We start from the raw sequence: 16,359 nt of genomic DNA, 5'->3' as shown, positions 1-16,359 counted from the left end.
TTTGTGCTGTTTTGTACTTATTTTGATTATTGTTTCTTGTCTATTTGTAAATGTTGAAATTTATAAATAAAAGTTTAAAAAAAAAAAAAAAAAGTATATGCGTATAGTGTAACTTAGCCAGTCGCCATTTTGGACAAATGTTTGCATCGCATTATGTATGAAGTACATGTCGATTACATCACATATGTTGTAATAGTGTGTTCGTTGGTCCAGGCTGTAACAGAACATGTGACTAGTGAATCTTAATTTGACGGGAATCCGACGCAATTGTCGAAAAACTGTGCGATTCGCCATTATGTCTTTTGGACAACGGCACGAGGTCTGTTATCCGCCATTTTGCGCAAGCGTCACGAAGGCCAAACACGCTGCGGTGACGCCAAACGCGTCACTTGGTATAAAAGCAAAGTCCCTCCCCTTCTGCTTCACTCCTGGATTTAGTCAAAGGTAAGTGAAGACGTCAAAACATTCGAGCATATTTTTTTTTTTTTATGGCTATTGAGGGCGAAATCTCCCCAGCCTTTTCACACAAATCAACACATGGAGTTGATTACACGGAGTGCCACGTTCCAACTAAGATGTCTTTTTGTTGTGTATTTTTCCAGGTTTAAACTCGCTTTCCCGAAGACTCGAGGCGTCGAGGATTTCGACCCAGCTACTCAGTTGATATTTTTTCTTCAAGTAATGGACATCTGCTTACCATTTTTGCCTCCAGATTGTTCTTGAGGGAAAGGCTAGCCTTTTAGCTACCACAGCCACACCTAGTAGAAATTTTGAAGCAGGTATTAAAACCATCAAAGTTGACGATATATGTGTTAATGTGTGCCCGAAAAGCACGCTATGATGTTCCTTGGACGTTGAGGACATGTATTTACAATATTCTTGTATTTTTTGGAGGGAAATAGTGAAAATGCAACATTAATCCTCGGAGGTAGCTGGCTAGCAGCCTAGCCTTTGTTTAGCATGAGCTCACACAGGAACGTGGACGGCGACATAAGTCTCCGTTTCTTCGTGTGTGAGACTGGATAGCCTGGAAAGTAATTGTTAAATTATGAGAGATATAAGCAATCTGTTCATAAAGATTGCCTTATTGATAAGGTTTATTAATTCACGAAGTCGGGCGGTTTGGCTATCAGGGCTTTGTCGGGGCTGCTCCATGGAACTGATACCCACCGCAATCTACACATAAAGATTGCATTAGAGCGAAGATTGACGGACATTTGAGTTGACTACTGGTAGATCATGGTCTCCCTGAAAGCCCTGCGCAATCTGTGGATAAAGATTGCTGGATGACGCAATTCAGAGTTGACAAAATGGTGGACTGTAGGTTTGTGTGTCGCCTCTAGGGGCTCCCCCCTCGATGTTACACTGGGAGTTTTCTTACAATAGAAACGAAATTGACTTGTGCAGCTACTTTTTTTCAGACGGACGCATTTCACCCCCAAACAAACGTTCTGCTTTACATTGCCTAACATATTAGCAGGGGAATGACACCAGGGCTGTCATTGGCGGGAACATTCTCCCGCCCCTCGCCACTTTATGTAACAATGAGATTTAAAAAAAACCAAAACTAAGCTATTTTTAAAAAAAAACATCCAATTTAGTGAAAACTAACATGTTTTTTTTTTATTTAAATATTGAGTTAGCTAATCTCTACTACACAAAACGATATTGTACCCATTCAATGTAGCCCTGTTTTGGCAATGTTATTGTATGAACATGTGTAACAATTGTGCCACTTGCAGGCTATGAATTATTTGCAGTGTTGTGGAGTTCAGAGACAATATAAAACGTCTACTACGACTTTTTAACCTGGTAAGACCTAACTGATTCCTCACATCATGGCATTTCCAGGGAGCTGATAGGGAATCGAATGAAATGATTTGTACATGACTGACAAATAGAATAGACAATACAGGAAATGTAGTCTCAACCAACCAGCATTTTTTGTCGTTGTAAACACTTTGGATTTAATTTATATAAGCCAATTCTATATTTGCTCCCCATGTCTATGTATGAAAAACACATGCACTTTGGGATTTAATTTATATAATCCAATTCTACATTTGCTCCCAAGTGTATGTATGAAAACATCTCATCAGTTTGAAAAATAATTGCTTGATTGATTAGTGTGTTCTGCTATTGTAACATACATGCACATCTGCTCTTGAAGGCAACATAACCATATGACCCAATTTAAACACTTTGTATTCAGTACAAACATTACATTCATGCGGGGTCCCCTCACATAGGGCATTCATTTTAAAGTGACAATTATTTAGCCAGTTTAATAATCAAAAGTTAGAATTACTATTTCCATTAATTTTAAAGTGAAAATTGTGTAACCAATTAAATAATCAAAAGTAACAATTACTATGCATTGTCATGCATCAAGGGTTGGAATTGGGGGTTAAATCACCAGAAATGATTCCCGGGCGCGGCCACAGCTGCTGCTCACTGCTCCCCTCACCTCCCAGGAGGTGATCAAGGGTGATGGGTCAAATGCAGAGAATAATTTCGCCACACCTAGTGTGTGTGACAATCATTGGTACTTTAACTTATATTCACCCGATGCATGTGGATCTAGGCCGAGTTATATTCCCTTGATTCATGTGGATATAGGTTGAGATCAAACGTCTTCAAATCCTCTCTTTTGATGCATACATGTTTAGCACTCAAATTATTTCTGGCTTTCAGATGTGAATTGTTCTATAGCAAACACTGGAAATGTTTCAAAGGCCATTTGAATCAGGTTGCTTAAAGTCAGTGGTGTCCACTTATGCAGGTTCCACACACATAAAGCATCCATTTATACATGTGTAAATTAAAAATAGTTGAGTACTTAAACAATGTTTTATACATGTGCTGTTAAAATTGTATTCCAATTTGATGCATAACTTGCAAATGTGTGTACAACCATTTGGGTTTATTGCATACAATATTAGGAATTGGATGTGAAACAATAAATTGTGTATACATTTGAATGATTAGTGTTATTGTTAAATAGTGGCATATGCTTAGTAAATATTCCATTGGCCAAAAATACTGGTTTGTCATTAGCTGTAGTTGACACATGAACAGGAAAAAATAGCACCTCTCACACAGAAGCACGCATCAGTTAAAATGTCCAGCAAGTTAAAATGGCCAAACTGGTTCTGCAGGACACATGACTCCTGCCTGTGTCCCTACTGACACACTGCAACCCGAACAGCTCATCTTTGAAGCAGAGGTGTAAGGCTGTCATAGCTGGATGCTGGCTAGTGTTGTGTAACTTAAAAGGGGGGTTATATGTTTTACTTGTGAGTCATGACTGCAAGTAGGTTGCCATGGTGTCGCCATGACTGATGAGTTTGCTAGATAGCTTGCTGGCCTTCTTTGCACAGTGTCATCTCATTAAAAATAATCAGTGGTGCATGCAATTCTGAATTACTGTAGTCGTCATGTGTCGTTGATTTTTTTATGTGGCGTTTTTCTAATGGATAATGACACGGTGGAATTCAGTTCTGTGGAGCCATATTTCTTCATTGTGGCAGCAAACAAGCCCCATTAAAGGTTGCACAATTAGCCAAGTTTTGGAACCAATAAACCCAAGCAATACATATTTACCTTGCTGCTGTTGCATGTACTAATTGCTTAGGGGTTTGTCTTTCAGAAATGGAGGGGGTACCAGTGAACCCCAAAGAGATTTTGAAGGGAGTGGAGGTTCTGTTGGGGAAGGATGGAGGACTCTGCAGCCTGGAGGGAGTCCCAAAGATGTTCAGGTGAGCAAAGTAAATTATGAAGCGCTTGTGCTTTTATTGAAGTAGCTTGCCTTAGTCAAATGTTGTATGTACTTTTCCAACACAGCCTAATGAAAGCATCCACTAAAATGGTCAGCCGATGTATGTACCTTAACATCCTACTTCACACAAAGTCCCATGATGTTCTAAATAGGTAAGCTACTTATTTGTTTACTTTAGATGCACCATTATTGTTATTGCTGTGGATTATGGACATAGGCTCCGTTAAAATGTATTTTATTCCTCTCACACTTCTGACACACATCATTTTGCAAGCATCAATAACTTTCAGAGATGTATTCTTTCCATCCAAAAGCATCTTTTAAAGGCTATTTTATTCAAACTGCTTGACGTTAATGGTGTCCAAAGTGTGGGCCCGGTGGCCTTTTGCAGACCGCAGCTCTTTTATTTTCTGGCCTGTTAAATATTTTAAAATCATGTTCAAAACAGCCTGCATCTGAACATTACGAAGGATTAAAAGGGTCACAGAGTGTAAGAAAAAAAGTTTTTTGGGGTTTTTTTTCTAAAGAAAAATTATTTTGAATTACTTGATATTGAATACAATTAGGGCTGCAACTAACAATTAATTTGATAATCGATTAATCTGTTGATTATTACTTCGATCAATCGATTAATAATCGGATAAAAGAGACCAACTACATTTCTATCCTATCCAGTATTATATTGGGGAAAAAACAGCATACTGGCACCATACTTATTTTGATTATTGTTTCTCAGCTGTTTGTAAATGTTGCAGTTTATAAATAAAGATTTATTTTAAAAAAAATATTTTTTTAATTTGAGTACCTTGAAGGTAGAAAAGCGCTATACAAGTATAACCCATTCATCATTTAATTTAAATTGTTTTTATTTATTTTTTTATTTTAAAAAAACTAACTAAAAAAACTGCGCATAGCATAGATCCAACGAATCGATGACTAAATTAATCGGCAACTATTTTAATAATCGATTTTAATCGATTAGTTGTTGCAGCCCTAATATATATATATATATGGGAACATTACACTGTTTCATTTGCACAATTCAACATGTCCAAAAAGGAGTAAGAAAAATAAGAGCTTATTTAATCCTACATATCTCCATTTCTACTGATATGGTGTAGCAAAAAAACAAAAACAAACAAAAAGTTCACTTCCTGTCTGAAAAGAAAGGCAACAAAAATTATTATTTTTTTATTTCAAATGTAATAAATAAAAGGAATACATTGCTAATAAGTAGAAATAAATACAAGTTGTTGACGGGAGGCTTATTTGCAGATGTATTCAATATCAACTAAATCAAAATAACTTTTCTTTAGAAAAAAAAACCCAAACAACTTTTTTTCTTACACTCTGTGACCGTTTTAATCCTTCGTAATGTTCAGATGCAGGCTGTTTTGAACAGGATTTTAAAATATTTAACAGGCCAAAAATAAAAGAGCTGCGGTCTGCAAAAGGCCAACAGGCCACACTTTGGACACCATTAACGTCAAGCAGTTTGAATTAAAAAAAAAAATATATATATATATATATTAGGGGTGTGGGGAAAAATCGATTCGAATTCAAATCGTGATTCTCACGTTGTACGATTCAGTATCGATTCTCATTTAAAAAAAAATCGATTTTATTTATTTTTTTAATTAATCAATCCAACAAAACAATACACAGCAATACCATAACAATGCTATCCAATTCCAAAACCAAACCCAACCCAGCAACACTCAGAACAGCAATAAACAGAGCAATTGAGAGGAGACACAAACACGACACAGAACAATCCAAAAGTAGTGAAACAAAAATTAATATTATCAACAACAGTATCAATATTAGTAACAATTTCAACATAGCAGTGATTAAAAATCCCTCATTGACATTATCATTAGACATTTATAAAAAATAAATTAAAAAAAGAACAATAGTGTCACAGTGGCTTACACTTGCATCGCATCTCATAAGCTTGACAACACACTGTCCAATATTTTCACAAAGATAAAATAAGTCATAATTTTGGTTCATTTAATAGTTAAAACAAATTTACATTATTGCAATCAGTTGATAAAACATTGTCCTTTACAATTATAAAAGCTATTTACAAAAATCTACTACTCTGCTTGCATGTCAGCAGACTGGGATAGATCCTGCTGAAATCCTATGTATTGAATGAATAGAGAATTGTTTTGAATCGGAAAAATATCGTTTTTGAACAGAGAATCACGTTGAATCGAAAAAATCGATTTATAATCGAATCGTGACCCCAAGAATCAATATTGAATCGAATCGTGGGACATCCAAAGATTCGCAGCCCTAATAAATATATATATATATATATATATATATATATATATATATATATATATATATATATATATATACTGTATATCCATCCATCTTCTTCCGCTTATCCGAGGTCGGGTCGCGGGGGCAGCAGCCTAAACAGGGAAGCCCAGACTTCCCTCTCCCCAGCCGCTTCGTCTTCCTGGGGGATCCCGAGGCGTTCCCAGGCCAGCCGGGAGACATAGTCTTCCCAACGTGTCCTGGGTCTTCCCCGTGGTCTCCTACCGGTCGGACGTGCCCTAAACACCTCCCTAGGGAGGCGTTCGGGTGGCATCCTGACCAGATGCCCGAACCACCTCATCTGGCTCCTCTCGATGTGGAGGAGCAGCGGCTTTACTTTGAGCTCCCCCCGGATGGCAGAGCTTCTCACCCTATCTCTAAGGAAGAGCCCCGCCACCCGGCGGAGGAAACTCATTTCGGCCGCTTGTACCCGTGATCTTGTCCTTTCGGTCATAACCCAAAGCTCATGACCATAGGTGAGGATGGGAACGGAGATCGACCGGTAAATTGAGAGCTTTGCCTTCCGGCTCAGCTCCTTCTTCACCACAACGGATCGATACAGCGTCCGCGATACTGAAGACGCCGCACCGATCCGCCTATATATATATATATATATATATATACAAAACAGATTAATCTAGAATTTAAAACAATACTTGCAATATATTTTTTTCTGCATTTTTTGGGGGTCAGTGTGTTTACAGACTCAGAGTAGGTGATTACTTGTTTTTCTACTGTACAATTAAAATTATATATTTTTCACAGATAATCTGGTCTAAATAAACTAGTCCACCTGGTTTAAGACGTACAATATATATATATATATATATATATATATATATATATATATATATATATATATATATATATATACATACTATATATACATACAATATATACATACAATATATATATACAATATATACACACAATATATATATATATATATGAAAAATATATAATTTTAATTGTACAGTAGAAAAACAAGTAATCACCTACTCTGAGTCTGTAAACACACTGACCCCCAAAAAATGCAGAAAAAAAAATATTGCAAGTATTGTTTTAAATTCTAGATTCATCTGTTTTGTATGTTATTAAAGTGTCCGGCAGCACACTGTTAAGTGTTGGGGCTCTGCAGCTTGTCCTTTATTAGAAATATGAATTTAGGATAACAAGCTGAGATCATGTTATTAGCATCCGAGGCCATATTGTGTCTTTGTTGTGGTCATAAAACAATGTTGTCCTCCCTTCCTTTTAGGTACATCAGAGTTGGTGGCTACAGGCTGCTAAACTCTTGGCTCACCTACTCAAAGACCACCAACAACAGTCCTCTGCTGCAGCTCATTCTGCTCACATTGCAAAAGTTGCCCCTCAAAGTGGACCACCTCAAGGAGGTATTTCTAGACATAACATTGTAACTGAGCTACTGTGTTGAACAATTTCCATTGTGGTTCATTAAAGTTTTTCTAAGTCTAATGTCTAAGTTTATAAAATAGCTTAACCATATTTGTTTTATGCATTTCATTGTAATTGTTTTTTCCCCAGAACAACACAGCAAAGTTGGTCAAGCAACTGAGCAAATGTGCAGACACGGAAGGTCAGTTTGTTTTACCATGTTCTTTATATTATTTTTATGTACAATGGCTGAACCTCTGCATTCATATTTCTGTTGTAGAACTAAGAAAGTTAGCATCTGTGCTTGTTGAGGGATGGATGGCAACAATTCGCTCACAGAGTGTATCAAGCAGTGCCAACAGTCCGGCCGGTATGCATGGTTTATTATTTTATATATTTTGAATAAATGTCGCTTCCTTTTATTTACATTTGGTAACACACTTGCTATATTCAATGTGCAGATAAAAAAAAGAAGAAGAAGGAAGACGCTAAAGTCCCATTACGTGACGTGAAGGACAAGAGTGGCGACGAGGAGAAGAAGAAAGACAAGGCTAAAGCCCACGCGCCAAGCCATGCAAAGATTCGTTCAATAGGTCAGCCTAATTATCCATATAACTGATGTACTTTTGATGCTGAAGTTGTTGCTCATGACAATTTTGTGTGTTAATGTAGGTCTAGAGATGGACACTCCAAGCCCCGTCCCAACTAAGAAACCCCCCGTTGCTCCACAGCTGGGAGACAAGTACAACATCAAACCTCCACTCTTAAAGAGATTAAGGTACTTGATCACAACACACCTGAGCAAAGTGTGTCAAGTGACTCTCTACAGCCATCTGGTGGTCATTGACCGTAACCTTAAGACTGTCTTTTCTATTTATCTTCCTCTCAATAGTTGTGGTCCGTTTGATACTCCTCCACTGGAGAAGAAATACAAACCTTTAAATATGCCTTCCAATGCAGCCAAAGAAATCAAAGTCAAGATCATTCCTGCACAACGTAAGCACAACGCTTTTGTTCAATTTTAAACATATATTGGCCAGATTAAAGGTGATTGCCATGATAACAGTTCCACCGCCTTTCTGCAGCAATGGAGTGCACAGGGTTCCTGGATGCACTTAATTCTGCTCCTGTGCCTGGTATCAAGATCAAGAAGAAGAAAGCCGCTGCTGGTTCACCTTCGAGCGCCAAGGCTGTGTCCCCAACCTCCAACAAGGTAGCAAATGTGATGCTTTGTTTCATGTCATTGCACTCATAGCAGTGCAGTGACTGAGCTACTCCGAACTGACTGATCTGCAATATATGTCAGTGCGTGTGTTTTGAAAGTGCATTCATCTTACAAAACACCAAAAAAATGTATTTGGATAGAAATTGGTCATTTAAAAATTAAGATCACGTTAGTGTGAATCGAGTAATGTTTTTTTGTGCCCAGAATTTGATTGATCTAAATCTCACTAAATGTTATCACTTTTCATCTTCAGGCGAGTCCATTTGAGGGCAAACCATCCACGTATTCCTCAACTTCTGTCAAACCGCCATCTCCGGAGGCCGCTTCTTCAAATAACCCTGAAGAAAACCAGCAACCCGAACGACCCGGAACCCCGGTTCCTACTGAAGACCCAGATTCTATGGACACTGGTGAGGCTGGTTTCCTTAATAAAGACAGTTGTATGACATATTATAATAACAACCCAGGAAGCTCATGTTACTTTTTATGTATGTTTTCTATATAGTGCCAGCTCACAGTTGGAAGTAATTTGAGCATACCTTTTAACATTGAACATGTGTATGGATATGAAAATGTATGAACATCAAATCAACTTTATTTATATAGCACTTTTTAAACACAAGCAAGTGGCAAACAGAGTGCTTAACTAAAAAAAAAAAAGCAGAAAACGCCACATTTGAGGTGTCCACACTGGAGAAAAACTAAAATTAACGCCATGTAATAGCAATAAATAAAAAATAGAATGGCACAACAAAAATATATAACAAAAAAACATAGTTCAACATGATCAGTAAAAAGCCTGATTTAAAAAGGTTAACAATGCAATTATTCCAATGTGTGGGCGTGTCTGTTCAATCAGCCCACTTTCACAAACCATGAACAGTTTGAAAAACAATGAAACAGGAGCGGTGCGATGGTGCTTTACTTGTGCATGTGCGCACATCAATCCCCCCGAAGCTGTAAACCTAGGGAAACACTGCAACATAATAGGATTTATTGTCCTTTTTTAACATCACTCTTTTTTTCCACCTAAGTGCAGTCAATGTGCTGACATTGCCATCTGTGACTATTTGCAGGAGACAAGCCTAACGCTTTGTCGGAGCCTCGTGGAGAAGAGGATTTGACCAAGAAGGGCAAAAAGAAGAAGACAGTTCACTGGGCTCATGAGGATCATCTCAAACATTATTACTATTTTGACCTGGATGAGACAGAGAGAGGTATATCACGTTCGGGTTGGCGGTTGAGTTATAAGCCTCCCAAAAAGTAAAATATTTTAATCATGTGATTGTCCTGTCGTCTTAGTCAACGTTAACAAGATCAAGGACTTTGGTGAGGCAGCCAAACGGGAGTTGATGATGGACAGGCATACATTTGAGATGGCTCGACGGCTCTCCCACGACACGATGGAGGAGAGGGTCCCCTGGGCACCTCCCAGACCCTTAACACTGCCTGGCAGCTTGGTCAACCCCGGCGCCAACAGCACGGAAAAACTTACCCAACGGGACCGTGAGATGGGCATCTTGCAGGAGATCTTCCTCAGTAAAGACAGGTAAGACTGTTTCTGTCTTGGATTCAGAGTTTATGTGCCTAATTATGACTTAATGTTCAAATCTTTTTCTCCTCACTAGTGTGCCTGACAGTCCACATGAACCAGACCCAGAGCCTTATGAACCCATGCCTCCTCGTCTCATCCCTCTGGATGAGGTAAGTGTAGCTTTCAAAACACAACATTATTATTGTCTCTTATGTTGCAATGAACATTAGTAATGTGTACGTGACTGAACAGTGTGTTCTCCTAAGCTGTGTTGACATTGTTGGTGTAGTGCTTAATAGCAACATCTACTGGATTTAAAAATGATTGCAGGCAACCTGGATGTACAACTTTTAGCTTTGTTTTAGTGTAACAATTACATAATAATTATTCATATATCGCAATATTTTTTCAATAAACAATGGTCCAATAAAAATAACTCAATAAAAAAAACACTAACATTTTGATACCACATAAGTAATGAATGCATGTCCATCACTGAATGAATGTTTGTATGATTATTCATTTATTAATAATTAGTTAATATTAAAATATTGTTTTTTATTTGATATTAATACAAAATAATTGAATAACTATTCAAAATGTATGTATATATTTTATAAATTAATTTGAACATGCCTGAAAGTAACAACGGTGACTAATACAATATCAAATGTAGTCCTTCCAGAAAACCTGGATCTAATTTCTAAGCAGAAAAGTTTGACATTACTTTTATTTTGGCGCATCACAGCCATGCGACATCAGCAGCTGTAACGGCCTTGGTATCGGCGATACAAGGTTTGATACCTGAGTGTTGTCATCACTAATGGACGTATGTCTGGTCACCACGCAGGACTCTTCCATGGACGACGGCTACGCGGATCCCATGGACACCACGTCCCAGCAGGTTCCCTCCATGGTCCACAACGAGGGCTCCAAGCTGCCGCCCGTCCTTGCCAACCTGATAGGCAACCTTAACAGCTCCTGTAGCCCACAAAACACAAACACTGTCAACAATGCTGTCGCACCAGCCGTCAACGTGCAGGAGCTGCTCACGTCTATCATGGTACATGTTTACTGCCGACTGGAAACGTTTGTCAGCAGTGAAATAAAGCTTTTCCGTCTGTTTGATTTACTTGTTTTAAACTGTTTACTTAAGCCTCATATATGCATCAATCCACTCTCATATGTTAGCATGAGACACATATATCAAAATATACATATACATATGATGAAGGTGGTGAGTTAAATGACTATAATCTTAGTCTGTTACTTTCCAGCATTCAGTCGAGGGTTTATTGCTTAAATGACCTCCAAAACTAGCTCCAAGTAGCTAATTTCATTCAAGTGCATCACAATTATTGCAGTCAAAGATTTTAAAGAGGTATCTGGGGTCAAATCATTAGGGACATGCTCCTTATATAAAAATAATTTGGCAGACATAATCACTATATTTAGTCTTAACATTGAGTGGCAATATCAAAGCAAGTTTTTTTTTTAAGCGCATTTCGACCCAACATTTTTTGTCACTGCTCTAAGATTTATAAATGACATCGGTCACACTAGATTGTTGACATAGTGTTATTTGTAGTGTTGGCTTATTTATAAACGCTTTCTGTTTTTAGGGTGCGTCCGGTAACCAGTCTACTGAAGACCTAATTAAGCAGCCGGATTTCTCCGATAAGATTAAACAACTTCTGGGATCACTGCAACAGAACCAGAACCAGGGCCCACCTCCAGGTAAACTCCACACAATGCAAGTCCTCAAGCTCCACAACCTTTCCACCACAACTCAAGGGAATTTTTTCGGGGGTGTAGCGCTTTGTCAAAATCACACTTTGTTATGTATGTGTTTAGATCTTTACTTTGGTAGCTGTATGTAAAAATGGCACCGCTCAATTGGCAGCTGGTTGCAGAAGCTCTGCTTTTTTTATGTCTTCCTTTAATGTTCCCCCTGGTTCCATGTGCTTTTACTAAAAAAATTTGAAGACTTTTGGAATCTACACCGCAACCACATCATTTCCCCATTCTATTCAAGCCTATTTCCAAACTACATAGAATGTGTTAGATTAACGTTAATGTGTATTTAAAGATTATTAAATTTGTGGAAAATTTGCATAGGGATTATTACAAAAAAAATCTTTAAAATTCCCTGGGAGTTATGGACCCCCTGTTGAAAACTGCTGTTATAGATTACATTATTTAATACAATAAAACATGATAAATACAATCTGCAACAAATATTCATAATTATTGCAGCAATACAGAACATGGAAAATGTGCAAAAAACGACTCACTTGTATTGTAATGTTTGATGCTCTTAATTCCGGGGGTTCATGAATGCGCCTTGCGGGCCAAAACCATCATAAGCTGCGTTTCCATTGCAATTTTTTCGTAAAATTTCTCGTAAAATCTCATCCCACGAGACTCCTCTTTGAGGAAAATATTGCAGCCACCGCTGTTGCTGTGATGTCATTAGAAGACAAAGGCAGCGGATGATTGCTTAAAGGCAATGTCATTTTGGCCCCCTTGACATTACTGTTTGGGCATGTGTGTCTCCGAGACTGCGGGTAGGCCTCTATTCCCTGGAAGGGACCCGCGAGACAGCCCGGTGTGGCGGTGCTGCCTTGCCTCCCCCGACCCACCGATCGGAAGCGAGACCAAGACGACCCGTCTGCCCTATTTGTCCTAACATGAAAAATACATGTCATGTATTGGCCTCACTACTGCTTTCATGACAGTCTTCATTTGCTTGATGTAAGTAATTAAGTATTATGCATCAATGGTGGTTTTGGGGAGCAAGGTGCATTCATGAACCCCTGAGATTATGAGCATCAAACCTTACAACACATGCCTGTTATTTTTTGCACATTTTCTATGTTCTGTATTGCTGCAATAAACACATTTGTTTAAATGTGCATCTTTGCTGCTAGCATGATGTGGGCCTGCATCAGACACTAACCTCTTGTTTGCTCCCCTGCCTCCAGTCAACATGGGTATGCCGGGTCACGGTCCAGGAATGAACAACATGCACATGCAGATGCCCATGAACGGCGGCTTCCCGCCCAACATGCCGCCGGGCGGTCCCCGCTTCAGCCACCCTCCGCCCCCACACAATCACGGACCGCCTTTCAACTCCGGAGGAGGCCCACGCATGATGGGGCCACCGCCGGGACAGGGCCGCGGAGACAACGGCAACTACTGGGGAGATGACTCCATGAGAGGAGGGCCACACCGGGGTGGTCCATTCCTCCGAGGAGGAAGGGGTCGAGGTGGAGAACCGGGTTTCCGAGGCCGAGGACGCGGGGGTCCCAGAGGAGCACACAACAATATGAATGGTACGTGAGCACAAGTCATCTTTTTCAGATATCTCTACCAGTGTACAAATATGTTGTATTTTATTTATTTTTGTCCCAAAGGAAATGCATTACTTTACTGCAACCTGCAGTGGCACTGTTGATTAGAACACCTCACAGCCCAACACTTAGGTATTCATACAACTTAGTGCTGTATGAATAACAAGAATGCGGACTAAAGATCTAGTGGAGGAGCAATCTATGGTTCTGCTTGTCATTAAATGTCACTGGCATCGTTCAAAGAACAGAGACGCATCGTTTGTTGTAAATAAAACCAAACAAAATATCTGACCTCTCATGGGAAATGAATGTGGTGTGGCACAGAATGATCATCTATGACAGGAACTGGGTGCCGTCTTTGACCATTATTGGCCCACTTCATAGTTTGCATATGTTATTAATAAGATATTTTCAAATATTACACTATTAAGTTATTGTATTATTCTGAGCTATAGAATGCACTAGTAGTTAAGCCGCACCAACATCATTTTAGAAGAAAAATATTTTGTAAAATGTTTATTTACATACCTCAATTGTTTCCAAAACGGCTGATCAAACAAAACAAGTCATCGTCAAGGACCCACTAGTAGCGCTCAGCTAAACGGACTCAATAAATTCACTCTGAAGTTTTGGTGAATTTACGAAAATGTAACAATACAAAAAAAATGCCACTGTAAAATAATAATACCAACACAAAAACTCGTAAACATGTTAGCTTATTCTCTAATGGTAATGATTTTAGCCTCATTAAATAACGATAGCACGTACCAATATGCATGAAAACACTCTACAGTCATCTCAAATGTGACGATTTAGTAAGTATGAATAGTTTTAGTTGTAAAACTTACAAACATTGCTTGGATTGAAAAATGAAAAAAATTTCGAGCAGAAAAGCTATGGATGGTTATATTTCCGGGTCAAGGTACGAAACCGGAAGTACATTTTCAACCCGCAAACTGGTCCAAAAGTTGGCACCATTACACAAAAAAGAACACACTTTTTTTAAGATGCTGTCAATGTAATATGAAAACATTTTGTTGAATGCAAAATATTATGGCCGTTAGCAAAGAAAAATCCATAAATTAGCCGCGCCGTTTTATAAGCCGCAGAGTTCAAAGCGTTTAAAGTAGCGGCTTATAGTCCGGGAAATACGGTGTTTGCTTAGCATATATTGACATTGAATTAATCCTCAGCCTTTAAAATGCACAAATGGTATGTTTTGGCTAATGTGGTCCTGTTTTCCGCCCTACAGACATGTCCAATCGGCCGATTTGTCGCCACTTCATGATGAAAGGGAACTGCAGATATGAGAGCAACTGTGCGTTTTACCACCCTGGTGTCAACGGACCACCTTTACCCCCCAATCACCATGCCAACAACCACTGACCCGCCATGCTGGCCATGTTGCATGTGAACTCTACATTTCCTTTTTGTCAAACCACTGCAGAGTGAAGGACTCCAATTATGTGAGCTGATCACCAATGGCACTGTGGTGTTTTTTTTATTATTATTTATAGTGTGGAATATGTGTACCAGTTCGACTGAAACCTTCACAGCTCGACCACTAAGTCTGCTTGTCACTATCCACATCAGGAGCATGTCCAAAAGAAGTCTCTGTAATTCAACAGAAAATTTTCCCATGTCCTCGTCCAATTCTCCAATTTTCAGTCGGCAATTTGCAGGATTGTTTGGCAGCACTTTAAAAAGAAAAGGCCAATGGAGTTCCGCCGTGTGCATGTTTTTAACGTGGCTTGAACAGGTCGACGTACGGCACTTTTGTCCTCAGGATCAAAAGGAGTTGAGCCTCGTTTTCCCTTTGGTCCCAGCAGCAAGTGAATGTGCTTCAAGATTGTGTAAGACCTCACGTGTGCTCGCTTACTAAAGCTTTGCTTCCGCAACAAAGTGTACATCATGACAAACACCAGTGGCAATTACAGCGGATGACCTCATCATGGGTTGGAACGTCAGTATTATGATGACGAAGCATTCTGTAGGTCAGCTGTTAAAGTGTTTTCTGTGAAAACATTGTCCTTTGCGTCTCTTGTGGGACTGTATTTCTTTTGTTTTCTCCTTCATCTTTTATTTTGATACTATGTTCAACTGTGGCCCCTTTTTAACGTGGGTCCAATATGAAGTTCATGCGATCATTTTTGTTTGGATTATTTTGTACACTGTAATAAATGGATGTTAAAATAGCATGCTTTCCTCTTTCTTCTTGAAGTTGACTACAATGGAACACAACTATTTCACAACCTTTTTATTTAATGATACGAAAAAGGCACAATGAAAAGGCTGGATATTTCATATCTACGGAGCCCCTAAAGGGACATGGGAATTTTTTTTTTTTTAGACATGTATCTCGTGGCCACGAGAAAGTATCTCGTGGCCACGAGAAAGTATCTCGTGGCCACGAGAAACTTTCTCGTGGCCACGAGAAACTTTTTATAAAAAAAAAAAAAAAAAATATTTTTTTTTTTTATTTTTTTTTTTTTTATAGAAAGTTTCTCGTGGCCACGAGAAAGTATCTCGTGGCCACGAGAAACTTTCTCGTGGCCACGAGAAACTTTTTATAAAAAAAAAAAAAAAAAATATTTTTTTTTTTTTTTTTTTTTTTTTTATAAAAAGTTTCTCGTGGCCACGAGAAAGTTTCTCGTGGCCACGAGAAAGTATCTCGTGGCCACGAGAAAGTATCTCGTGGCCACGAGAAAGCATTGGATGCGTGCTGATGGTTTAGTGTGTGTTA

At 38.8% G+C, this 16,359-nt stretch overlaps 1 protein-coding gene across 2 annotated transcripts; it reads left to right on the top strand.

Annotated features, from left to right (window-relative positions):
* The first annotated feature begins 293 nt into the window (after positions 1-293).
* On the top strand, positions 294-15,806 carry LOC133655998 (serine/threonine-protein phosphatase 1 regulatory subunit 10-like). Of its 2 annotated transcripts, none has more exons than XM_062056711.1 (19): positions 294-444; positions 603-779; positions 3,650-3,758; positions 3,844-3,930; positions 7,368-7,503; positions 7,655-7,706; positions 7,785-7,874; positions 7,966-8,097; positions 8,177-8,282; positions 8,397-8,500; positions 8,590-8,717; positions 8,983-9,139; positions 9,806-9,946; positions 10,032-10,278; positions 10,358-10,433; positions 11,114-11,326; positions 11,886-12,000; positions 13,248-13,598; positions 14,869-15,806. In XM_062056711.1, the coding sequence occupies exons 3-19, from the start codon at positions 3,652-3,654 to the stop codon at positions 15,000-15,002; spliced, it is 2,376 nt and encodes a 791-aa protein (XP_061912695.1). In that variant the 5' UTR covers positions 294-444; positions 603-779; positions 3,650-3,651; the 3' UTR covers positions 15,003-15,806. The 2 variants fall into 2 exon arrangements, with proteins under 2 accessions (XP_061912695.1, XP_061912696.1); XM_062056712.1 differs by having other exon boundaries at positions 3,635-3,758.
* The last annotated feature ends 553 nt before the right edge of the window (positions 15,807-16,359 follow it).

Source organism: Entelurus aequoreus, linkage group LG08, assembly GCF_033978785.1.
Source record: "Entelurus aequoreus isolate RoL-2023_Sb linkage group LG08, RoL_Eaeq_v1.1, whole genome shotgun sequence".
Taxonomy (NCBI): Eukaryota; Metazoa; Chordata; class Actinopteri; order Syngnathiformes; family Syngnathidae; genus Entelurus; species Entelurus aequoreus.
This window is presented reverse-complemented; position numbering and strand designations above follow the sequence as displayed.

Coding starts and splice junctions, on each gene's coding strand:
- LOC133655998 (XM_062056711.1), top strand. CDS start 3,652: ATGGAGGGGGTACCAGTGAACCCCAAAGAGATTTTGAAGGGAGTGGAG. Junction 7,504..7,654: donor AAGTGGACCACCTCAAGGAG/GTATTTCTAGAC, acceptor TTTTTTCCCCAG/AACAACACAGCAAAGTTGGT. Junction 12,001..13,247: donor GAACCAGGGCCCACCTCCAG/GTAAACTCCACA, acceptor CCCTGCCTCCAG/TCAACATGGGTATGCCGGGT.